Source organism: Peromyscus eremicus, chromosome 4 (assembly GCF_949786415.1).
Source record: "Peromyscus eremicus chromosome 4, PerEre_H2_v1, whole genome shotgun sequence".
Classification (NCBI taxonomy): Eukaryota; Metazoa; Chordata; class Mammalia; order Rodentia; family Cricetidae; genus Peromyscus; species Peromyscus eremicus.
Window position 1 is genome coordinate 106545899 of NC_081419.1, and position 25868 is coordinate 106571766.

The window sequence follows — 25868 nt, forward strand, 5'->3', positions numbered from 1 at the left end:
GTTTAGCATGTATGAGGGCCAATATTTGATCCCACAAAGACGCACGCACACAAAGAAAAAAGCAGCAATGGCCTGAGAAATCTAGAGATAATACCTAGATTTTGTTTTAAATGAGAAAAGCCCATTTAGAAACATAGTGGTTGGTAAAGATAGTCTAGTGGCCCAGGCCTGCCTGAACAATTGAGGAAGCTGAGACAGGTCTCAAGTTCACGGCTTCAAGACCAGCCCTGGGTAACTCAGCAAGATACCATCTCAAAATAAAAACGAAAGGAAATGGCTGTGTGTGTAACTCAGTGGTTTAGTACTTGCTTAGCGTGTGCAAAGTCTTAGGTTAAATTCCCAGTTCATCTAAAACGGAGGGGGGCTCTCTCAGGAGAGATGGGTTCTTTGGGATGGACCGGTGAGTAAAGGTGCTTGCTGCCAAGCCTGCTCATCTGAGTTCTATCCCCAGCACCCGGATGGTAGGAGAGCTGACTCCTGCAACTTGTCCTGACTCACACACACACAGTGGCAAGCAAACATACATGTATACATATATACATGTACAATAAAAAATGTAATTAATAAAAGGGGGTGAGAATGATAAGAGTCAAAGGATGTTAAGAGTTTTGAATGGAAGTTAAGGAATCTCTTTTTCCACAAACTTTTGTACAGTGATTTTACTCTTTGAAATTGTGTACATGACAACTTTCATAAAAATTAAACTAAAAGAAACATTATATACTATACTACCCTAGTTTGTTTATAATACAAATGTCACCATTATTCTATAGCCTGGCGTTTCTGCACTCACCTTTCTCCTGTCTCGTTCTCTGGAAGAAGAGCCACAGCATTTTGAGGATTCCAGTTTCCCAGGGCATCACAGCTTCCACATATTGCAAAAACCTCTCCTAAAGAAATCAGAGCCGTCAGGCTTTTCCAAACAGGAAATTTTCCAATTTTAGGAAGCAAGAAGAGAACAGTCAGCTATAACTGTCTTTAGAGTCTCCTTGAGTCAAGAAAGGGGAGCCTCAGGCAGTGCTTCTGACCCACTGGCCATTCTATCATCTTGTAAGTTAATTTGACTCATCTCTCTAGAACCAGAGGCAGCAAAAAGAAGTAGGCACAGGAACAAGATTTTCTTCGTTTTGTTCAACTACTTAGTTAGCAAATAACAAGCATGCAAGTAGCAAAATGATCAAGACAGTCCCTATTGACGCTTCCAATTTCAAGAAAAACACCAAAAAGGGTTTTTGTTTGTTTTTTGTTTTCTTATTTTGTTTTTTGGAGACAGGGTCTTACTATGTAACTCTGGCTGTCCCTGAACTTACAGGGAGCCACCCATCTCTGCCTCCAGAGTGCTAACATTGTGCTCCCAAAAACATACTAAGAATTCTAGAGAAATATTAATTAATAGCTGTTGGGGAGTCTCCTCCGACACTCGCCTCTGCTCCTCTACCTCCCTTCTCATCTAGTCATGAGTATCAACCATCTCTGCTTCACTCCCTAAAACTGAGTGCCTGCCCATTCGCAAAGTTAGTTCCTTTGTGGCTTACTCTGATCAGTTCATCTGTGTGATGTGGTCGGTTTCTTTTAACTTAACCTGCCTACTTACAATTCCCTTCAAGAGTATAGTATGGGGGCTGTGGAAGTATAAGAGCTCTAGCCTTGATCCCTAAAACCTGTAATCCCACCACTTGGGAAATGGAAGCACGAGGATCCTTGGCTACCTAGAAAATTCAAGGCAAGCCTGAAATACATGAGACCCTGTCTCAAACAGAGTACAATTTAGTCTGCAGTCTCTCTAAGGAGGCTGCACATAGGTCCAGAGGTGAGGAACGGCCAGTGAGAGCCACACCATCAGCTAACCGTTGGCAATCTGCAGTCTGAAGAATACCACCCAGAGTAAAGGAGTAAAGCTGTACTAGGTTTTCTGGCTGAAAACATAACCTGAAATGCACATGCACACAGGAGAACACATGCAGGCACACACAATCAATTGCTGTGGTGGTTGCTAGAACAAGCATGTTAGCTATAGAATGACTCATTTATTCTTTGAAGACATTTACTATGCTCCTCATCTGTACCAAGCTCTGTGCTAGGTTCAGAAATTTAGCATCAAGACAAGATCATGTTGTCATAAAGCTTACCATTTGTCTATAGGGCAAATTACTCAAGTAATTCTAAAAATCTCTAGAAAATGCTGCAAAAATAGTGCCAGAACCTAAGGAAATGTCTCAGAGACTCTCACCTCGAAAAAGGTGAGAGTTAAGGGTCACGTATCAAGGCAGAGGAAAACAGAATTTGAAAAAAACAAAAACTCACAAAAGAGGAATGGGGGAGGGGGAGCAGCAGATTTGGAGAACTGAAAGGCAGCTGATATAAGCAGAACAGCAAATTGCAAGATTCAAACCCAAGTGTGGCAGTGTTTTGGTATGATACCTTACAACAAAATTACTTCACAGTACTTTAACAGACATTAGAAAATGATATAAAGAAAATTCACAAGTAGCAGAATTTAAAATGAGAGACACTGAGGGGCTGGAGAGATGGCTCAGCAGTTAAGAGCACTGGCTGCTTTTCCTGAGTTCAATTCCCAGCAACCACATGGTGGCTCACAACCATCTGTAATAGGATCTGATGCCCTTTTCTGGCTTGCAGGTATGCAGAGCACTCATACATAAAATGTAAATAAATAAAATTAAAAAAAAAGACATCTGTGTGTCCACTTGCAAATAAAAAAAAAAAAAAAAAAAAAAAAGAGTGACATTGACCATTGACCAGGTGGGGTGGCACACTTTTAATCCAGTACTTGGGAGGCAGAGGTAAGAAGATCACTGAATTCCAGGCCAGCCAGAGATACAAAGACCCTGTCTTTAAAAAGAGGCAGCCAAACTGGGCGGTGGTTGTGCATGCCTTTAATCCCAGCACTCAGGAGGACCTCTGTGAGTTCCAGGCCAGCCTGGTAGACAGAGTAAGATCTAGGACAGGCACCAAACTACACAAGACCCTAGGTTCAGTCCTCAGCTCCGGAATGGGGTGGGAGGAAATAACAAAAAAAAAAAGAAAGAAAAGAAAAAAAAGGCAGGGTCTTTGTGGCAATTTTTAAAAGAGGAGGGAAGCACAGGATGGCACCAGACTGGCATGCTGCTGTATTCTTCTATGTACGTGCCAAGAGGAGCACAGGTATCACCTGAGAAGGTACAGTGATGGACAATGCTGAGAATACCAAGAAGGACATTCCTGGGGCAGATATGATCTCTGCTTCAATAGAGCAGAAAGAGGGTCTGCAGAGATGGCTCAGGTTAAGAGCACTGGCAGTTCTTCAGAGGTCACAGTTAAACTCCAGGCACTCAAATGTTGGCTCACAACAGTCCCAGAGGATCCAGGGAATCTGACACCCTCTTCTGGTCTCTACAGCAATTATATGCACATGGTGCACAGACATACATGCAACCCATACACATAAAGGGGGAAATTTTTTAAATGATTAATTTTTAAAAGATATTCTAGAGTAAAACTTTACCTGGTAAAAGAGTTCCTCTTATTTCAAAGGTGACCTGAGAAGGTGTCATTCTGATGGATTTTTTTTAGAATTTCTGCTAGGAAAGAAAAGAAAAATAGTCACTAATTGTATACAAAAATAATAGTATTTTACCATCAGTACACAATGGGGTTAGGGGTGTTGTTCAGTTGATCAAGAGCACAATACCCTGGATTCAATCGCCAATATCACATAAACCTAGCATGGTGGCTGTGAGAGATCAGAAGTTCAAAGTTATCCATGCTACACAGTCAGTTGGAAGCCAACCTACAATATATGAGTCCCTGTCTTAACGAAGAAAGGGGTCAATGAGATGGCTCAGAGGGTAAAAGCCCCAAGCCTGATGACCTGAGTTTGATCTCCAGGACCCAAGTATAAGTGGAAGAAAATTGATTGTTGAAAGCTGTCCTTGACCTGTGCTCTATACATACATACATTTAAATAAGTGTTATTTAGAAAAAGATTTATTTGGCTGGGGTGGTGGTGGTGGTACATGCCTTTAAGCTCAGCATTCAGAAAGCAGAGGTAGTCTTGATCTATAGAATTCAAGGCCAGCCTGGTCTATGAGGAGTTCCAGGACAGCCAGGGCTATGAAGAGAAACCCTGTCTAAAAAAAAAAAATAAATAAACAAACAAAAATATTTAATTGGTTCACACCTATAATCCCAGCTCTCGGGAAGCAGAGGTGGGGGGAATCTCTGAGTTACAGGACAGCCAGGACTATAAAGAGATCTTGTTTTAAACAAACAAAAGATAGTTAATGACTTTGCAATTCTATGACAATTTTTTAAAACTTTTAAAATAACTTTTTCTTTTAAAATGTTTATACAAGGCCGGGCGGTGGTGGCGCACGCCTTTAATCCCTGCACTTGGGAGGCAGAGGCCAGCCTGGTCTACAGAGTGAGATCCAGAAAAGGCACAAAGCTACAGAGAAACCCTGTCTCGAAACACCAAAAAAAAAAAAAAAAAAGTTTATACAATTTGATCATATCCACACCCCACTACCTCACTCCAGCTCCCCCTAGTGCCCTCTATCCCAACTTTATTTTATGCCTTCATCATTAAAAAAAATAAAAAATAAAAACTTTGATAAGAGAAAAGTTAAAAAGAAAGGATACAAACAAAATATTCAAGTAGTCATTTCAAAGTCCTTATATACAAATTGATTGCATTTAGTAGGAAGTATCCAGCTAGACTTACAGTTTTGTTACACTCTTACTTTCCAAAAATCCAAGAAGGTGTGGACCAGAAATATTGCAAAACAAATGTGTCCAAACATTTTATTTTCAGGGAGTCAAGATTCTCTTGCCACATACTTTCTCTTTAGATAAGCAGCTGTGCTAAGTCAACCTATCTTTCCTAACCAGGCCCAGGTTAGGGTGGAAGGAAAGAAAACCTATAAACAGAAAAAGCTCAACTAGAGACTTCTATTTTAGTCACAAAAAAGCAGCTGAAGTCCTTCAGCACATCTTACAGAAACTAGCTGTTTGGTAAAAAGCTTATGAATCTGTTTCTAATATATAATGTTAACTTGCTACCCACACACATCCTTCCTCAAAATTAAGTCTTTTCAGATTTTTTCTTCATAGGACAGCATACTCTGATTCTTTAAATTTAGTTTAACTGTAATCTATTATCGAAAAAACTCGATCTGATGTTCATGTGGCTACAGCATTCTTTCCAGTCAGCATCATTCAAAATCGCATCTCCCAGGACTCTGGCTTCTAAATCTCTTCTCAGTACTATGTCTTAACCAAGGAGAACATTCTTCCTCACTGCACAGATTTTATTTACAGAAATCTATACTTTTTTTTTTTAAGATTTATTTATTTATTATGCACACAATGTTCTGCCTACATGCCAGAAGAGGGCACCAGACCTAATTTTAGATGGTTGTGAGCTACCATGTGGTTGCTGGGAATTGAACTCAGGACCTCTGGAGGAGCAGCCAGTGCTCTTAACCTCTGAGCCATCTCTCCAGCCCCTAGAAATCTATACTTCTAAGACTAAGATACTTTGCCTTTTTATTCATATTTTCTCTCTAATTTTTCCTTCCCGCCTCCAGACTTAGCTAAGTACATTTGTTCACCACAGCCTACCTTAAATAACTAAGGGAAGGCAGGAAATTACTTTTTAAATATATACATATGCATAGACACATACATCTCAAAATAGTTACTAAGTTTAAACAAAGAACACATTCTTCATATGGTTTACATAACAATTCAAATAATTATTCAACTATCCAAAAACTAGACTTTTGTGCAGAAATAATCCAGGTCTCTAAAAGAATTTGAGTAATATCTTTACTTGGCATCATATCCCTTAATCTACCATCTAAATTTTATTTTATTTATGAATAGGGATGCTTCTAGATTCTAGTGGGCAGAGGCCAATAGTGTTGCTAGCATCACACAGTGACTGAGCAGTCCTCCACAGTTCAAAATAGCAATAGGTCTGAGGACCAAAAACCTTATCTATATGTAATACCTAGAGAGGACTGGTAAGTAATCAAGAGTCCATAATTAATATTAGCTACACACTATGGATGCATCGTCACATTTATGCTAATGTTGAAAGTTATTTTATAAATGTACAATATCATATATATTTTTACATACATAGGTAAAACAAAATTAATAGTGTGGTATCATGCTGTACTTGGACAAAGAGTCCCATATTTGGCAATACTGTTTTTGGTTAAAAAGTCCAAGACTACACAGGAGAAAACTTCTCCGTGAGCAAAATAATTTATAAAAACCTTATGTGATTTTCTGTGTCTAAAAGTAAACAAGATCTACTCATGTGAATATAGCCTGTGCTAGAACTGTTAAACAACATGTTCATATAAAAACAGTTCTAGATCAGCCTGCTAACTGCACATTTCAATAGTTCTGACAAAAACTGACAAAAACTGACAAAAACCTGAGTATGATCCTGACCACACAAGCGTTTTCTGGTAAGTAAAATGTTCACTGAACCACTGCAACCCTCCATTTAACAGATCCGAATTATATCAAGAAAGCCCTAAACCTAACAAAAAAAAGATTTAAAGTTACTGATTTGGGGGAGGGGGAGCTGTTTCTCAAGACAGGGTTTCTCTTTGTATCCCTGGCTATCCCAGAACTCACTCTGTAGATCAGGCTAGCCTCCAACTCTCAGATCCGCCTGCCTGCTTGCTTCTGCCAATCCAGTGCTGGGATTAAAGGTTTGCTACCACCGCCTGGAATACTGAATTAATTTTAAGGAACAGCTTAAACCCATAACTCAGCAATATGGTTGAATAATCATGCTCAATTTATTTGCATGTATGCGAGAAAAAGAGGAAGGCAGGGAGGGAGGACCAAGGTATACGCGTGAGGGTCAAAAAGGCAATTTGCAAGAGTCAGTTCTCTCCTACCATGAACGTCCTGGAGATCAACTTTAGGCCTTCGGAAATGGGGCTTTTCAGCAATCATCCCTTTCTGCTGAGTCTAACCAGCTTGTCAATTTTTAACAGTAACTTGAACTTTTACCAGGTGTTTACAATTCTAAACTTAAGGACAATCTTATATAGAAGACTGCAGTGTTGGTATTCAGCCAACTATTCATCAATTGGCAATAACCAATTCAGTCTATGTAAAGTAAGTCACACGTAATTATTCTCACGTATTCAAACCAACAGCGGTACAAACTTAAGCTCTAGACGCCTACTACATTAGGACAACCAAGAACAGTCTGTATATTTAATAGAAGAGAAATCAACAAGCTTTCAGTCGTGAATGAAATAGCTATAGCAAGTCGGCAGTGACCAGCTGCAGTGCGTGCATCACACAAAGACAAAGACACACACACACACACACACACACACACACACACACACACACACACACACGGAAGGAAGCACAGATCCACCCCAGGAGACAAGTGCCATTGTCCACTTGAATTGTCAAAAGTCAGCAATCTAGTTCAATTGCCACCTGGGAAGCCGCTTCAATGGCAGCTTATTTGACGATGGACAGAGGCCAAAATTTTGGTGCAGGACTGAAGCATATAGCTTGGCACCCAACCGCCTCCAAAACAGTGACAGTTTTAAAAAGTACCTTTCTACTGAGAATCCCAAAATTGACACATCTACCTTTATTTCTTCTGCTAAACAAACAAAAATATCCCAACTTGGATGGAGGTCTTTCAGATATAAAGTAGTAAAAAATGCTAGTCACCTTGCATACTTCGCTGATCAGACAGATAACCAGCTTACGTATCACCTTACTACACACTACACTTCTGGAGAGGTTTTTGTTGTTTAGGCTTTGGTAATTTTTTTTCCCAATACAACCTCCAATTTGTACTGTCTAGAGATAAATACTACACAGCACTTTCAGCTGAATTTGAGCAGTTATTTAACTTAATTTGCTTACTTATTTTTGAGGCAGGATCTCACTCGAAGCCCTGGCTGGCCTTGAATTCAGAGATCTGCCTAACTCCCTCTCTTAAGTGCCTGGATTAGAGGTGTGCACCACCAGGCCTGGCCCATTTTAACGTTGTTATAAGACTGGGAGATTTCTTAAATGCCACTGTAACTTGTTTACATGAAAACTTTTCAGTTCGCCCTACCTGGCAAAATAAAGTTTACTTTTTGTTAAACGTTCAAAAGTGGACCTAACCAGTTTACCAGCTTGAGAAACAAACTGGAGATTTAAGCTAACCAAGGTACAGGAACATTTCGTTTACAGATGAAGTAAAAGTGGGTATTTTTAGCTAAAGCGTGTATTTCTGGCCAAAGGAACGTCTCTGTTTTCCTTTAAAACTAAAAAGCTGTTTCTAATTCTCCTCGCTCTTCTCTTGATTCTAACAGCTTTGATCCTCAGAATATCCTATAATCAAGAAACAGGTTAAGTGACCATATTGATTTCTGCTCATGTTGACAGGGGTTCATTATGGCCCCACTTCTTAGACCTCCATATACTTTAAGCCAATATTTTAAACAAGAATGGATTTTACATTAAGCAAGCAATTATGGAGATTTCATTAAGCCAAATTAAGATTTTCATCAGCTTTAGACTTTAGACATTTATCCATTTCATTTTGTGTTGATATTATTTTCATATGTATTTATCGTACAGTTTTGTTATATACAAATAGTTGATTCACCCACCAACTTTTTGTACACACCAAATATTACTCAGTTCTCTTTTGTGTTCATTAATTCTGGGTCCAAGTTTCCTGCATCTTTCTTGGCAGGTTTCAATTGTGTTTAAAGCACTGATTTCCCCTACTACTTAAGCCAATGCATGCAGTTTACCTGTTTTCTTGTGGGCTGTTTGTTTCTAGAACATTGGGCAATGGGGGGGGGGAAAGACTAATAGCTTGTATCTATTTCGTTATGTAAGTGTTAAAAGTGTAACAAGCAGCAGCTAGAAGGGCGGAGTAAGTGGGCACAAGCAGGGCGACAGGGGACAGGGGAACGGAGGGGTCCACTAGCCCCAACCACCCGGCTCGCCTCGCCAGAGAACCCCTGGATCCCGGCAAACTCCCGGCCTTCCCTCCGCTTCTGGCCGGACCCGGCTGATGAAGCCGGCGACACCGAGAAAAAGAGGACCGCAACCCTAAAAACGTCACCGACGACTGAGTTCCCCAGCAGCCCTGGGCTCTACCCACCCTCCCGTACTGCTACCCGGAGTTTCTTTTGTGGGCACTCATTTTCGGCAATTTGGGAAAATAAGCAGCTGTCAAAACGGCGCGAGTCACCAGTGCCGGCGCGAGGGAGGGAGGGAAGAAGGAGGGAGGCACGGAGGGCTTCGCCTCCAGCTCTGCCGTTCCTTTGTTCCCCAATTTTCCGCCCGGTGTTTCCGTGGCGGTCCTGGGTCACGCCGCTCGGAGGGACGCGGCAGCGCGGGGCAGCCGGGGCTCCAGCCGCAGCGCGGCTCCGGGACGCCAGGCCCGCCCGCCCGCCCGCACCTCCGCACGAGCGCCCGCCCGCACCTCCGCACGAGCGCCCGCCCGCACCGCCGTCCGCCGGCCCCCCTCACCTGCCGAGCCGAGCCGCGCCGAGACCTGGGCCGCGGCCGACTGAGCCCAGCGTCAGCGCCTCGCCAGCGCTCCCTTAGGTGGCCCGGGGCAGCGCGGAGCCCAGCTACAGCCGCCTCTCAAACCGGTTCCAGCTGCCCTAGACTAAACTGCCAGCCCACCCCCCACGGGGCGGGGTCGAAGGGCGGAGGGGCGGGGCCTGACGTCACGCCCGGTCTCGTCCTGGCCAATCGGCGTTCGCGCGCCGGGGCGGGGGGGGGGGGGGAGGCCGGGTTCCTGGAAGGCGGGCCCAGAGACCTGAGGTTGACCAGGGTCCCTTGCCCGCCTGGTCTGGCTCATCTAAGGACAGGAAGTCATGAGGGTGCGGCTGAAATCCCAGCCTCCGGGAGGTTGACCAGGGCAGGAAGATAGCGAGTTCAAGGCCAACCTGGGCTACGAAGGGAGCCCCTTGTCTCAAAAAGAAAGATGAGGGAGCTTGGTGTGTTCTGGAAACTTGCTTGCTTGCTTTCTTTTTTCTTTTTGGTTTTTCGAGACAGGGTTTCTCTGTATAGCTTTGCGCCTTTTCCTGGATCTCGCTCTGTAGACCAGGCTGGACTTGAACCTTGAACTCACAGAGATCCGCCTGCCTCTGCCTCCCGAGTGCTGGGATTAAAGGCGTGCGCCACCACCGCCCTGCTGAAACTTGCTTTCTTTACAAAACAATCACACTTAGATCAAAACCCTAAAGCTGCCGGGCGGTGGTGGCACACGCCCTTGATCCCTGCACTCAGGAGGCAGAGGCACGCAGATCTCTGAGTTCAAGGCCAGCCTGGTCTACAAAGTGAGTTCCAGAGCATCCAGGGCTGTTACACAAAGAAACCCTTTCTTAAAAAAAAACAAAACAAAAGTCATTAAAGCTGAAACAAGGGCCTTGAGATAGCTCAGTGGATAAAGGTTAACCACCAAACTTAAAGACCTGAGTTCAACCCCTGGAACCAATAGGGTGGGAGAGACCCAACACCCTTTGACTTCTATAAGCCCTGCTGCCACAAACATCAAATAAATCAAATAAATAAACCAGAGAGACCTTCCCTCTCCAGAGTTGTTCTTTGTTTTCTAAAACTATACTTCCTTCCCCCCACCCCTCTCTTCTCGTTTTCCTCCAGCCCCTAATCAACCACTTAGGTAACTTGTAATGTAAAATGTAACCCGGTTTCACTTCAACTGAGACAGTAAACATCAAACAAGCACCTTTTCCTTTGAAGGGCTGTACTTCATTTCTCTGTTAGTCATACTTCAGTGATGAAGTTTTTCAAGAGTCTACTTCCTTTAAATGTTTATATAGTAGATCTCTATTCTTCTGTAATCACCATTTAGTCAAGCTACTATTGTGGAATATTTATGGCTAATGAGGGCAGACCTAACCCATGCCCCTCCCCAAATCCTCTTGAATGAATAACAACAAAACGTCTGGGTCTGATGCAGTTCTGTAATTCCAGAATTCTGGAAGTTAAGTCAGGATTGCTGCAAGTTGGAGGCTAGCCTTGGCTGCATAGTGGATTCCAAATCAACTAGAACTACAGAACAAGACCTTGTCTCAAAACAGTAACAAAAATGGTTGGCCCAACACATCCATGAGTTCCACACTGGCAGATTCAAGCAATCACAGACAAGAAATAGGAAAACATGCATTTGTACTAAACACAGCCTTTTTTTCTAGCTAATACAGTATAGGAAATACTTAAGCATTTCCATTGTATTAGGTATAATAAGAAACTAATAGATGATTTCAGAATATAGGAGTATGCTGGGCTTGAGACACGGTTCAGTAGTTAAGAGTGCTTGTTCTTTAGTTACCAGCACCCACGTGGCAGCTCACAACCTTCCGTAACTCCAGTTAAGGGGCTCCAATGCCCTCTTCTGTCTTCCAAGGGCACCAGATATCCATGTGATGCACACATACACATACATGCATACAACACATACACACATATAAAATAAACCTAAAGTAACTTTTTAAAAACAGGGCATATGCTTTAGTTAGATGAAGATATTACATTAATCATATAAGGAACCTGGGCATTTTGGCATCCTTGTTGAGTCCTGCAACCAACCCCTACAGACTCTGAGGAATAACTGCATACACATTTTTTTTTTTTTTTTTTTTTTTTTTTGGTTTTTCGAGACAGGGTTTCTCTGTGTAGCTTTGCGCCTTTCCTGGAACTCACTTGGTAGCCCAGGCTGGCCTCGAACTCACAGAGATCCGCCTGGCTCTGCCTCCCGAGTGCTGGGATTAAAGGCGTGGGCCACCACCGCTGCATACACATTTGAAGGATGGCCTAGAGCCAGAAACAGAGGGATTCTGCAAGATAACTAGCCAGTAACAAGAGATGATTTACAAAGGAACCTGAATCCGCACAGGTGAGGAAGGGGTTCCTGGGAACGTTTTATAGTCCTGCTAAAATGAGTGATAAATGGCGCTAGTTACCATGAGAAAAGGTTATGAGGCCCGGCCATGACTACTTATTAGCAGAGAGCTTAATTAGGAAGAAGAGGGGTGGGGGGAGAAGAACCAGGCCTGAGGGAGAGAACAGAACACAGAGAGAGGGTGGGGTCTGAGTCGCGGCTCTTTAAGGCACAGGTGGACCTACAGAGCTACACCACGCATGCGCTGATTGCGTGACCACGCCTCAAGCATGTAGTCACCAGTACACACTGATGACATTAGACACAAGACCTTTTGCTTTACTCCTGAACTGCGCATGTGCAGTCATGCAGCTGGAGTGAGGGCAGAATTCTAACACCTGCCTTGAAACTTTCTGATAGCATCATTTATTCCAATCACAATGCTAGTCTGCCACCATCAACCCTAAAACAAGACCTGGCAGCGTGCTCCCTCTCCATGTGAGGGACATTATAATCCCACGAACACATTTTTCATGAGATTAATTTGAGGATTAACTTTATTATTACCAAAAGGGCACTGAGCACGTTACATTTCACAAAAAATACTTAACATTTCCCATTTTACTTGATTAAATAATGAAATGTATTCTGGATCGTCTGGAATCCGCACACAATCTCATTTTGTATGTTCATTTTTAAATGTGTTCATGGGAAAAGTTCTCAATTTAGGAACTAGGCCTGGATTTGTGTTCTGCCCATCTCTGTCTGTGACATTACAAATACAAATCTTCAGTAAAAGATTTATTGCTACTAATGAATTTTGGCTGAGAATTCCAGGAAGCCTGTTTACTCTCTTAATTTCCTAGAGGTGGGGTCAGGCTGTTTGGTGCTACACTGCTCCAGTTTCAGTTACTCAAATCAGTTTTATTTGGTTCAATTTTTCATATGCGTTTTAACATGAAAATAACTTAATGTTGACACTAGCTTTAAACAAACCACCAATTATTGCTCCTACTGTTGTTAGTGGCCTTTTGTGGCTACTATCTTACTGAGTTTAATATTGCAAGACTGTATTTTTGTTACAAATACTGATTTTTCAGATGTGTGTATAAGTATGTATTATGTGTGTGCCTGTGTGTGTGTATGTACTGTGTGTACCTGTGTGTGTGTGTATGTATATATATATGTGTGTGAGTATGTATTGTGTGTGTGCCTCTGTGTATGTGTGTGTGTGTGTGTGTATAAGTGAGTATGTATTGTGTGTGTGCCTCTGTGTGTGTGTGTGTGTATAAGTGAGCATGTATTGTGTGTGTGCCTCTGTGTGTGTGTGTGTGTGTGTGTGTGTGTGTGTGTGTATGAGTGAGTATGTATTGTGTGTGTGTGTTTTTCTTCCTCGGCAGTTATGGTTACTATCATCTTTGTTTTGTGTGCATTTTTTTTCCCTAGAAGTATTGTGGCTTAGATATAAGACTGATACTTATCTTTTGTCCCACATTCCACTATAGTTCTACTATCAGCATATTTATCATTCTCCACGTTATCAGTTAAGTGGTTTGTGTACCTCGTGGTGGCCCTGCTACTCCAAGGGAGTCCTAAATCATAGCCTTCACTGTGGAATGCGTCTTGTAGGTCAAGGCCTTTTGAACTTCTAATGCTCATGACCTGTGCTTACTTAAGAGTTTTACAAGACCTGGAGTATAAAATTGGTGAACAGGTTCTGCCATTGTGTAGGGAGGTGAGGAGTCCAGCCACATACTCCCACCACCCCAGAGCCACCTGCCTATGGCTTTCCTCTATAAGGGGCTGTATCCCCTCACATTGCAAGTCAAAACAAATCCTTCCTTCCTAAAAAAAAAATAAAATAAAAACTGGACAGTCGTGGTGCACACCTTTAATTCCAGCATTCTGAGTTTGAGGCCAGCCTAGTCTACAGAGCGAGTTCCAGGACAGCCAGGGATACAGAGAAACCTTGTCTCAAAAAAAAAACAAACAAAAAATAAAATAAAATAAAAAGTAAAGTAGGTATAAAAATCAAACATTTATTGGCAATAAAGCATGAAATAATTTATTTTAAAATAACTCTTTGGTACACATATATTTTTACTATTTATTAAAGACAGGTGAAAATTTGTTTATTTTTACATAAAGATTTACTCTTGAGCTGAACATAGTAGCACACACTCCAGAGACAGGTGGATCTCTGTGAGTTTGGGGCCAACCTGGCCTACGTAGAGAATTCCAGGATAGCCAGAACCAGGTAGAGAAACCCTAGCTCAAAACAAAACACAACAAAAAACAAACAAAACCGAAAGAATTAAATTTTGCCTAGGCCTGATAGCACAATCTTGCTACTTTGGAGAGTCAGCTGAGGCAGGAAAATCCCAAGATCAAGGCCTGAGGGGCCTATAAAGTAAGTTCAGGGCCAGCTTGAGCAACATAGTGAGACCTTGTCTCCAAAGACTTCAGGAGACACAGCTCAGTGGTAGAGTGCCTTCCTAGCACATGCATGGCCTTAGGTTCAACTCTAAGTACCACAAATAGATAACCCCAACAAAACTTGGATATAGAATAGCTTAACATTTCTCAGAATTTATGGATATTTTAATTTTATTATTGCCCAGCTCAGAACACTTTTCTTAGTGTGTATACATGTGTGATATATGTGATATGTGTGCATAAGTATGCATATATCATAGCATACGTGTGCAGTTTACTCTGCTGCTAAGCTGTGTACTCCAGGCTAGTTGACCATAAGCTTCTCCGCCATTTTTCTTTCTCTTCCATCTCTCCCTAGAAGTACTAGGATCACAGATGCCAACTACCCATCTGGCTTTCTTTAATAAAGAAAAAAAAAAAGAGTATCGGAGATCAAACTGAGGTTACCAGGCTTGTGCAAGGCCATGGAGTCATTCCCTGGATTTGGTCAGATATGGTGGTACACTCGTGTAAGCCTAGCACCTGAGAGGCTGGGGCAATAGGATCAGAAATTCAAGGCCATTCTTGACTACTTAGGTATTCAAGGCCAATCCAGGTTATAGGAGATCTTATCTCAGAGGAAAAAAAAAAAAACGTGACAGTTCAATAGTAAGTAAAGTGTGTGCTTTGCATGCACAAAGCCCTGGCTTCAATCCCTAGCACTTTGGGGGAAAACACTTTTTATTTACTTTATTATTATTATTTACTTATTTGTTTATCTGTTATTTATTTATTTATTTATTTATTTATTATTTTTGTTTTTCCAGACAGGATTTCTCTGTGTGACAGCTCTGGCTGTCCTGGAACTCACTCTGTAGCCCAGGCTGGTCTCGAACTCACAGAGATCCACCTACTCTGCCTCCCGAGTGCTGGGGTTACAGGCGTGCACCACCACCACCCAGCCAGGAGACACTTTGTAAATGATTCAGCAATTGACTAGTTCTCATTTTATTTTATGGGAAATACTGATAACTGTCCTCAAAGTGAGCTACTGTTTTCAGAATGTATCCTGCCTGTGAACAAAAGAACTCTTAAGAGTGTTGTTACCATGCACTGGGTTTAAATACCCAGTTGCCAACTGTAGCTTGGCAGCCAGCCAAAGTGAGCTGGGACTGGACCCAGGGAGGCAGGGTTTCTTGGCAAACGTGGTGCATTAATTATGTGCATGTTTTTGATGAGAAGATTAGAGGCCATGTTTCTACTCTCTATCTGTTCCCGACATACAGATTCCCACCCCTCCTTTATCATTTTACCTATAAAACAAAAATGAGAGTGAGAACTGACACTGCTCGGTGCCTATCTGCTGTATCTGCAGCTGGGCCCTCCTAGAGTCAGGCTGCCAGGGAAAGAGCTGGGACACGGATCATCACACCCCAGCATCAGGCCTGACACATAGCAGTTGTAAATGCATGTACAGAGAACAGAGAAAAGTTCAGGAGACTGCTAAGGAAGTGTGCTAGTTCTAACTGTCATTATTTTATTATCAATAATAAAATAATGGTGACTGGATCTACTGGGTTTTTTTCCTTCCTTCCTTCCTCCCTCCCTTCCTACCTTCACTCCCTCCTTCCTCCCTTTCTCCCTTCACTCACTCCTTTCCTTCCTCTCTCCTTCCTTTCTTTGAGACTGTATCTCACTACGAAGCTTTAATTAGCCAGGGACTTGCTATGTAGAGCAGACTGGACTGGAACTCAAGATGATTCACTTTCCTCTACCTTCTGAGTCCTGGGATTAAAGGCTGGCTCCGCTATACTCAGTTCATTCCCTGGATTTGGTCAGATATGGTGGTACACTTCTATAAGCCCAGCACCTGAGAGGTGGTAGTAACAGGATCAGAAATTCAAGGCCATTCTTGGCTACATAGGTGTTTAAGGCCAGGTTATAGGAGATCTTGTTTAAAAATATATATATGTATATATATATGTGTGTGTGTGTGTGTGTGTGTGTGTGTGTGTGTGTGTGTGTGTATAAAGAGAGAGGGGGGAGGGAGGTTCTCTCTACATAGCCCTGCCTCTCCTGGAACTTACACTGTGTAGACCAGGCTGGCCTTGAATTCACAGAGATCCACCTGCTTCAGCCTCCTCAGTGCTGAGAATTATAGACATATACCATCACACTGGGGCTGTTATGATTTTTACACTTAATTTTATTTCGTGTATGTGTGTGTGTGTGTGTGTGTGTGTGTGTGTGTAAATAAATACATGGCTCCACTTAATACAGGCCTCCACTATGCTATGTGAACTCACTGACTCTCCTAATCAAATATTTCATACTTCCTGCTTGTCCCTGCTAGACCTTTAAGTTTGGATTCTAAGCTAATGAAACAAGTTCCTGGTTGTCCTTGTACTGATGCGTCACAGGGAACCTCATCTCTGGACTATGTGAGCACCGCTGCCATGTTCCATACTGCGTTTTCCTGCTACACAGCAAATTAAGTCCGGGTCCAAGGACCACAGAGGGTAGAATCACCCAGACCTCTTAGATTCATCAGTGCTCCCACACAATTTATTCATGTGGCTATATAATAAAAATGCGACATCAAAAAAATTCAAATATTGTCCTAAAGAAAAAGAGCCAGGCCTAGGGGTATAGCTATTGGAGGCTAAGGGAAGAAGATTGGAAGTTCAAGGCCTAACTGTGCTAAGAGTGAGTTTAAGGCCAGCCTAGTTAACTTGACAAAACTGTGTCAAGACACAAAGTGAAAGAGCTGGTGGGAGAGCACTTATCCTATTTAAAAAAAAAAAAAAAAAAGCAAGCAGCTCAGACTCTCAGCACACCAAGACTCAGACAAATCCAGACTCCTTCAGGGCTGTGCCTTCCACCTCTCATTTAAAAATCTTCCCGGAGCATATCCTTTGTTCTCTGTATGCAAAGAAAGGACGTCTACTCCAAACTATGCTGTCAGGGGCTCTGTGGTTTCAGAAGGCTAACCCATTGCTTGCTTCCAGTAATTTCCCATTGTTAGGTCCCTAACGTAATATGATGCTGGAGAGGGAGAGCAGGAAGCACCCTGCAAGAGGAGCCCCGCAGTCCTTTCTGCATAGTGCTCCAGGGAGCACCCTACAACAGACTAGACTTAGAAGTACATCTGCACTTCCTATTTAGTTATGAATTTGTTCATCTCATTTCTCTCCCCGTCTCCTACTCATGAGAAGTATTCAGACATCCTGGTGTCCGTGTGTGTGTCCGTGTGTGTGTGTCCGTGTGTGTGTGTCCGTGTGTGTGTGTGTGTGTGTGTGTGTGTGTGTGTGTGTGTGTCCACCCACATGGTTATTAAATGCTCAGGGCCTTAACTGCATCACTTTTCCTTGTAACTCTCTCCAGAGAGAACACGATCCACTCTAGCACATGTGAGTGACACTGACTTTATTATTCCTGCTTTAATTTATTTTTAAACGCAATCTGCATGTATCGGGCCTAAGCTCCTGTTATGGTGCAAACAGACTTGTGGTCAACAATTGCTGCAGTGCTTAATCATAGAGAAAGTATTTCAGGGCAGATGAGATGGTTTGGCCAGTAAAGCCTGGCTTGTCACCAAGTCTGAAGACCTGGGCTGAACTTCCAGAACCCACCTGGTAGAAGGAGAGCGCTGACACCCAAAAGTTGTCCCCTGACCTTGACCTGCACCTCTAACATGAATCTTTTTTTTCTTTTTTTTTTTTTTTTTTTTTGGTTTTTCGAGACAGGGTTTCTCTGTGTAGCTTTGCGCCTTTCCTGGAACTCACTTGGTAGCCCAGGCTGGCCTCGAACTCACAGAGATCCGCCTGGCTCTGCCTCCCGAGTGCTGGCATTAAAGGTGTGCGCCACCACCGCCCGGCTAACATGAATCTTAAAAGTTCTTATAATAAAAAAAAAAATCCAGAGTGAGATATCAGGGTGAAAGCTGAAAGATCAGAGAAGCAGAACAGCCAGCCCTTAGTTCTTACCTCTATGAAATCCTCAGCCTAAAGAACTGAGTTCCTGTTTCCTCACGCCTTACATGCCTTTCTGTGTCCTGCCATATTACTTCCTGGGATTAAAGGCGTGTGTCACCACTGCCTGGTTCTGTTTCTCTCATGTAGCCCAGGGTGGCCCTTGAACTCAGAGATCCAGATGGATCTCTGCCTCCTGAGTGATAGGATTAAGGGTGTGTGCCACCACTGCCTGACCTCTCTGTCTAATTTAGTGACTGGCTCTGTCCTCTGATCCCTGTTGGAGCTTGCCGAGGTTTCCTAGTAGCTTTACCCAGCAGGACTGCATAAGAGGATGAGTGGGCCATCAGCCTGTGTACCAGGTATTTGGAAGGGTCTACATTTGGTTGTATCTAGCAGGGGGAGGTCGTTTTGCCTCGAGCCCCTTGACATTGTTATAAAAAGCCCCTCCCCTTTTTTTTTCTTATTACCATGAAGAGACACCATGATCATGGCAACTCTTTTTTTTTATTTCTTTTTTTATTTTTAATTATTTTATTTTTTCTCTATTATCAGCTTGATACAGTACAAATTCTTATCCTAATAGTTAAATGTTTCACTGAAGTTTGCCCAGTGATTGAGTAAAACCAAAACTTATTATAAGCCACAGTCATCCTAGGGTCCCCCCTGCTATGTAGCCTCCCTGGTTCTGTGGGTTGCAGTCTGATTGTTCAAAAATGGTAGGTGATTTTGGTTTTGTTTTTTTGAGACAAGGTTTCTCTGTGTAACTCTGTGCCTTTCCTGGAACTCACTCTGTAGCCCAGGCTGGCCTCGAACTCACAGAGATCCGCCTGCCTCTGCCTCCTGCCTCCCGAGTGCTGGGATTAAAGATGTCCATCACCACTGCCCGGCTAAATAATTTATTTATTTTTGTTTTATGTGCATTGGTGTTTTCCCTGCATGTATGTATGTCTGTGCGAGGGTGTCAGTTCCCCTGGAACTGGAGTTACAGACAGTTGTGAGCTGCTATGTGGGTGCTGGGAATTGAATCTGGGTCCTTCTGTAAGAGCAAGGGGAGCTCTTAACCGCTGAGCCACCTCTCCAGCCCCGACCCTTTCTTTTGAAGCTCAGATCTTAGACTCTCAGCAGTGAGACCAGAGAGCCTGGAGCCCAGGCAGGGTGTTTTTTTGTTTTTTGTTTTTTTAATCAGAGGTTGGGGTGAGGGGATTTCCAGGGTTTATGACCCTGATTGGCTGACATTTGTCTGGGGTGGAGGGGTCATTCTGGGGAATGTTTGGAATGTCATGTGTTTCCTCTTAGATGCAGGCCCCACTGGGTGGGATCAGCTTATGGCTTTTCCTGGGTCCAGGTGTTGCCTGCTAGAAGCTGTGTCTGGGCCTCTAAGCCTGTCATGGCAGCTGTGTGGTCAAGCTGTTTTGCCCCCCTCCCCGCCTCACTTACTGAGATAGTCCCCCAGTTGTAGTACTTAACAAAAGAATTCTGGCCGGGTGGGGGTGGCGCATGCCTTTAATCCCAGCACTCGGCAGGCAGAGCCAGGTGGATCTCTGTGAGTTCAAGGCCAGCCTGGTCTACAAAGCAAGTTCCAGGAAAGGTGCAAAGCTACACAGGGAAATCCTGTCTCGAAAAACCAAAAAAAAAAAAAAAAAAAAAAAAGAATTCTGCACCAAAATCATTAGTAGTTAAGAACCATTTTTTTTTTCTTGGTAGATTAGTATTTTCTAAGAACATTTATGTTACTTTATGTTTTAAATTTTCAATTTCTGGCTTTTTGAAATAAGATCATTCTGTAGCCCAGGTTGGCCTGAACTTGCTGTCCTCTTGCCTCTTCCTCCCAAGTGCTAGGATTTCATGTGTGGCTCTTTTGTCTTTCAAATAGAGAACAGATGCATAGGAGACATCTTGCAGGCATGGTCTTATTAGTCCTCCCAAACATCCTTGAGATGGCATTAGCGTTTCTGAAAGGAATGAAGGCCAGTGAGGTAAATACTTTGCGGCTTCTGTCTGACTGACTGGCCTTACACAAATTCCTTGTTCTTTTCAGGTTTCTTTTTGATCTAGAAAATCAAGATAGAATCTGCCTTATCAAATGTAGAATCAAAAAAAAAGAATGTCGAGTGTGAAGGAGTTCTTGTATAAAGCACCTGGTCTAGGGAAAACAGAAATTAACATTTCTTTACAGGTGTTAAATACAACTATAAAAGACGCCTTAGCAATAGTGTGCTGGAGGTAGCTTAGGGGCTGGCTGAATACCTCTCCTCTGACCCAAATTCAGCCTTCTTGGATTGGGATCTTAGAGTTGGCCTCCATGGGGGGGTGGGAACCAGGAAATACTACCAATCAGGGCCCTTCTTCCTGAAGAGCCTGTTGTTCAATATTTCGCAGCCACCACACTTCCTAGACTGAGGGACCATGGATTTGCTACGCTGGCTAAAATTCAGATTTTTCTTTTCTTTTATGAGATGCACTGATTCATAACTTGGCTCTGCATGCCATGAGACCTGTTCTCCCCGGCTTTCATACACAGTAATTCCAAGCATGGGAAAGCAGCCCCTGAAAAGGATTTTCATTTTACAGCTGTTTCAATCTGATTAGGGAAACATAATATACTTTACACAATATATGTGGGTGTGGATGTGAGTTTTGAAACAACAACAAAACAAAACCTCTATGCTGCCAATTGCTGCCCAAAAGGACCCAGACTGATGATTTTTAACACGATTTTGTTTGTCATGCTTATGCCTTGTAGTAGCTGTTTATTAACCAGGTACTAGTCTTTCTTCTACAGGACCATGTTTTGTAAGAATGGTTGACTTAGAGAAATTAAGATATTTTATTAGAATAATGCATTATTAGCCAACATTATTTCCGTGGTTGACATTCAACCCCTGAAAACTCTCCACTTCCTCTTTTTGTTGTGTGTGTGTTTGTGATGTTTCAACCCACTCCCCTAACACACACATCTTCTGACCACACCACTGGCATTCTCCAGTGGTTGCAGCCTACAGCATCTGACATTGTAGATCTGAAGCAAAAAAAAAAAAAAAAAAAAGCTCTGGCTTCTGGTTGATCACATAATTAGCCATGTGATCAACAGGGCCCCAATCAGCTTATCTCCACAAGTACTGACTGCTCAGTGGTTTAAAATTAAAGAAATGAGTTCTGTCAGCATTCTAGAGGCTGAGAAGTTCAAGTCACAGTATAAGCCGCAGGTACTCCCTCCGAGCGCTCTAAGCACACAACTTCTCTAGGCCTGTGGTGTAGCTTCGGACAGTGTAGGTCAACAATTTGGGGGCATTCTTTGATTTGTAGAAGTGTCACTTCGATCTCTGTCATTTGGCAGCATTCTCCTTATGTATCTGTCTTTGTGGTGTCATCCCCCAATGTGTGTCTATCTTTTTTCCCTTTTTATAAAGATAGCAGCCATATTAAATTGTGATCCACTCTTAATGGTCTAACCTTAACTTGATTACATCTGCAAAGATCCTGTTTCCAGGTCAAGGCACATTTACAGGTATGGGAGTTGGGACTTGAACAGGACATCACTCAACCTGTAAGAGATACTAAGAGTGTATATAAGAGACTACACACTAAAAGCTGAATAGTCGGGGAGGAGGTTGTAAATAACTAGGCCAAGTCCATCACGAGTCAAAAGGAGACACAGTGAGAACATTCATGTTGTGGAGAGCAGACAGTGAGCAGCCCCTGAAAGCTGGAGAGTGTGGTCTGCATTTCATTGCTGCCAGTGACTCCCTCCCTCTCCTTTTACTGCTCACCTGAGTGACATTCTCTTTCCATATTATAAAACCACTGGGCCTTGTAGTAGAATATTATTTTAAGGTATGTTACTTTTGTTTATGTTGCATTTGTTTAACTCCGTGAAGCTGTGTTACTGTGCCTGTCTAAAACACCTGATGGTCTAATAAAGAACTGAACGGCCAATAGCAAGGCAGGAGAAAGGATAGGCAGGGCTGGCAGGCAGAGAGAATAAATAGAAGGAGAAATCGGGAAAGAGGGATTGGAGAGCTAGGAGCCAGAGAAAAAGGAAGACTCCAGGGGTCAGCCATCTAGCTACACAGCGAGCCACAGAGTAAGAGTAAGATTTACAGAAGTAAGAGAACAGGAAAAGCCCAGAGGCAAAAGGTAGTCGGAATAAGTTAAGGAAAGCTGGCAAGAAACTAAGCCAAGCTAAGGCCAGGCCTTGATAATTAAGAATAAGCCTACATGTGTGATTTATTTGGAAGCTGTGTGGCAGGCCCCCCTCCCCCACCCAAAAGAGAAAAAAAGAGCCAAACAACAACCTACAATAAATAAATAAACCTTGCATTGGTTTCTTAATGAGTCACCATGATCAAAATACCTGACTAAAAACAGCTGGAGGGAGGAGAGCTTTGTCTTGACTCCTGGTTTCAGAGAATACAGTCTGTTATGATGGGGATGGCAGAGCGGAAGCAGAGGATCTGTCAGTGGACTGATGCAGAGGATTGGTCCTCTGTCCAGGAAGCACAAGAAGCTAGAGTAGGGCCAGAAGTAGGCATAACCTTCCAAGTCTCAGTCTCAGTCACCACCCAGTCTCCATCCTAAGAAGCTACAGTATTCAAAACTTCTGTTGGAGACCTGAACCTTCACAACATGGGCCTGTAGGGGACATTTCAGAGTCAAACCTTAATAGACTTTGACTAAAAAAATAACCTCCCCGAAGTCAGTGTTCAAACAGGTGGTGAGACCAATAGACAAGTTCACCAGCCAAGGAGAAAAATTAGGATACAGAAGAAGTATAATGAGTCATTTATGTGTGTGTGTTGGGATGGAGGGACATTCATATGCCATACTGGACATATAAAAGTCAGAGGACAACTCTCAGGAGTGGGTTTGGGGATCTGAACTCAGGTTGTCAGAGTTTGTGGCAAGCACCTTTAACCACTGAGTCATCCCACTGCTATCATAAAGACAAATATACAGCATTGAAACTATCCTTTGATAGATGTCATTTATCTCTGTATTTCTGAGGGGGTCCTTATTTGCTTTGAGAGACAGGGTTCCACTATGTAACCTAGGCTACCCTTGGACTCATGATCCTCCTGCTTTAGACTCCTGAAAGATGGGGAAATTACAGAACTATGCCACAATGCTTGATTTATCTCGGCTTTTTTGGCAAGGTCTCACTCTGTAGCCTAGTCTGGTCTGGAACTCACTATATATCCCAGGCTAGCCTCCAACTCACAGCAATCCTCCTCTCCATGCCTTTTAAATGCTGGGATTACTGACAGCAGCTACCATGTTCTGCTATCTCCACTTTTATTTTCTATTTTATTTATTGTGGGAGTCTGTGGGAGTTCAGCTCTGACCTGCCCCCACCTATTGAAGGAGGAGAGAGGAATTAGGAAACATTAGGTAGAAAGATAGAAGGAGACTATAAAAAAGACAAAGACACAGAATAGCTTCGGGAGGACCTAGGTCAATACCCAGCAGCCTCAGGCATTTATTCAAAAGGGCTTTTTATACAAATGCTCAGGGAAGATGCAAAAGACCTCCCCCTTACAAGATCAAATTACACTGTACAGCCATGTGTAGACCCTTCCAAACACCTGGTAAACACACCTGTGTTCAAATCATCCCATTATACACCCCTGCTTGGTAAAGCAGGCTCAGATTCTCTGACCCTGAATAAGTTCTCACTAGGAAGCCTCTGTGGGTCTCCACAATTTATTTATATTTTATTTATTTTGCTATCTCTACTTTTAAAAGTGTAAAATGCCCATTAAAATTGTGATGAAATCCCATGATGATAATGTAGGCCTATAATTTTATCTACTCAGGAAGCTGAGGCAGGAAAACTGTAAGTTCAAGGCTAGCCTGGGCCACAGAATAAATTTAAATCCAGTTTAGAAAACTTAGTAAGAACTTGTCTAAAAACAAACAAAAAGTAAACCAGGGTTGAGGATGTAGCTCAGTGACAGAGCTACTAAGCACCAGCTTAGTGTGTGCAAGGCTGTAGGTTCAATTCCCAGTCCCCCTCCCTTGCGCACACGTACACACACACACACACACACACACACACACACACACACACACACCAGGGAAGAGAGAGCTCACACTTAAAATAAAGCTAGACTTGGTAACACACACCTGTCATCTCAGCATTTTCTGTCATTCTGGCTATAAAGGAAGACCCTGTCTTAAGAGAAGAAGGGTGGTGGTGGAGGAGAGTGCTGGGGATGTCTTTCTGTATGCTGTGAATGTGTTGCTCTGATTGATTGATAAATAAAATGCTGATTGGCCAGTAGCCAGGCAGGAAGTATAGTATAGGTGGGATAAAGAGAGAGGAGAATTCTGGGAAAAGGAAGGAAGGCTGAGTCAGGCTGAGTCAGGCTGAGCAGCTGTGGGCCTGAGTGGGACTGGAGAAAACTCCAGCTACAGGAGAGGTTGCTTTTAAACCCAGTGTGGTGATACACACCTGCACTGTCTGCATTTGGGAATGGAAGCAGGAGGATCCAGCATTCAAAGTCATCCTCAACTACATGAGTTCTAGGCCAGCCTAGGCTAAAGACCATGTGTGGGGAGGGGTAGAGGTGGGGTTGGGAAGAAGCTGGGCATGGTGGTGTGCACACTTTTAATCCCAGCACTAGGGAGATAGAGACAGACAGATCTCTTTGAGTTTGAGGACAGCCTGATGCACAGAGTGAGTTCCAGGATAGCCAGGACTACACAGTGAGAGCCTGTTTCAAAAAATAATAATAAATAAAAGAAAGTGTGTAAGTCAGTGGTGTGATGGTACATGTTTAAGAATGGGCTCCAGAACATTAAAGCATCTGAAGTGTTGCATGTGCCAATCATCCTGGTATAAATAGTCCCCACAGCCACCAACATGGCATCACTGAATGCTGAGACAGAACAAGCTGCACAACAGAGTATCAGATTTTCTGAAAAAGCAACTGGCTCTCGTGAGCATACAAGCTGGAGCCATGTAGAGTAAGCTGGGAGGCAAAGAAGCTGGGGCATTTATTTCAACTCCAGCTCTTATTGATAGAGGGCTGATTCCAGGGGCATAGAAATTCTACCTGCTGGCTTGCCTCAGTCAAGGCGGTGACCCAAAAATTCTTGCAGACAGACAGAAGAAACAGGAAACCATAAACATATAAAAGAATTGTGTGCAGGTGACTTCCAGGGCAGGCTGAAGGCAGGAATATACTTCCTGAAAAACATGGTTCCCCTCCCCAAAATGGTACTGGGAACAGAACCCGGGGCTTTTCACACATTAGGCAGGCAATGTACCATTGAGCTATGCTTCCAGCTCCAAAACCTGGAGACCAGAGTCAAAGAACGTTTGTACTAAGTCCTCCTAATGGGGAGCTCTGACTGGGCTGTTTCTTCAACTCCCAGGTTCTACAGTTCTGAGCATTCCTCAGAATTCTGAGTACAGCTGTTTCTCTATAGCTAGTTCTAGTTCCTTGGAGACTCTAATACTTATCTATTGGGGTGACTATAATAAGATACAATGGATCAGGTGGCTCACAAACAACAGAGTTACTCCTCATAGTTCTGCAGGCAAAAAGTTCAAGATCAAG

General features: G+C 43.0%; 1 protein-coding gene across 3 annotated transcripts in view; it reads right to left on the reverse strand.

The window, feature by feature from the left end:
* Positions 1–9713, reverse strand: part of Gpcpd1 (glycerophosphocholine phosphodiesterase 1) — a 53528-nt gene extending 43815 nt beyond the window's left edge. The window contains exons 1-3 of one of the 3 annotated variants that reach the window (XM_059261475.1): positions 9535–9713; positions 3506–3578; positions 794–890 (exon numbers count right to left, since the gene is read on the reverse strand). In XM_059261475.1, coding sequence (XP_059117458.1) covers positions 794–890; positions 3506–3554 — 146 coding nt within the window. In that variant the 5' untranslated portion in view covers positions 3555–3578; positions 9535–9713. Of the gene's footprint in view, positions 1–793; positions 891–3505; positions 3582–9534 lie in introns of those variants that run through there. The other 2 variants (XM_059261476.1, XM_059261477.1) reach the window with 2 other exon arrangements.
* Positions 9714–25868: the final 16155 nt, after the last annotated feature.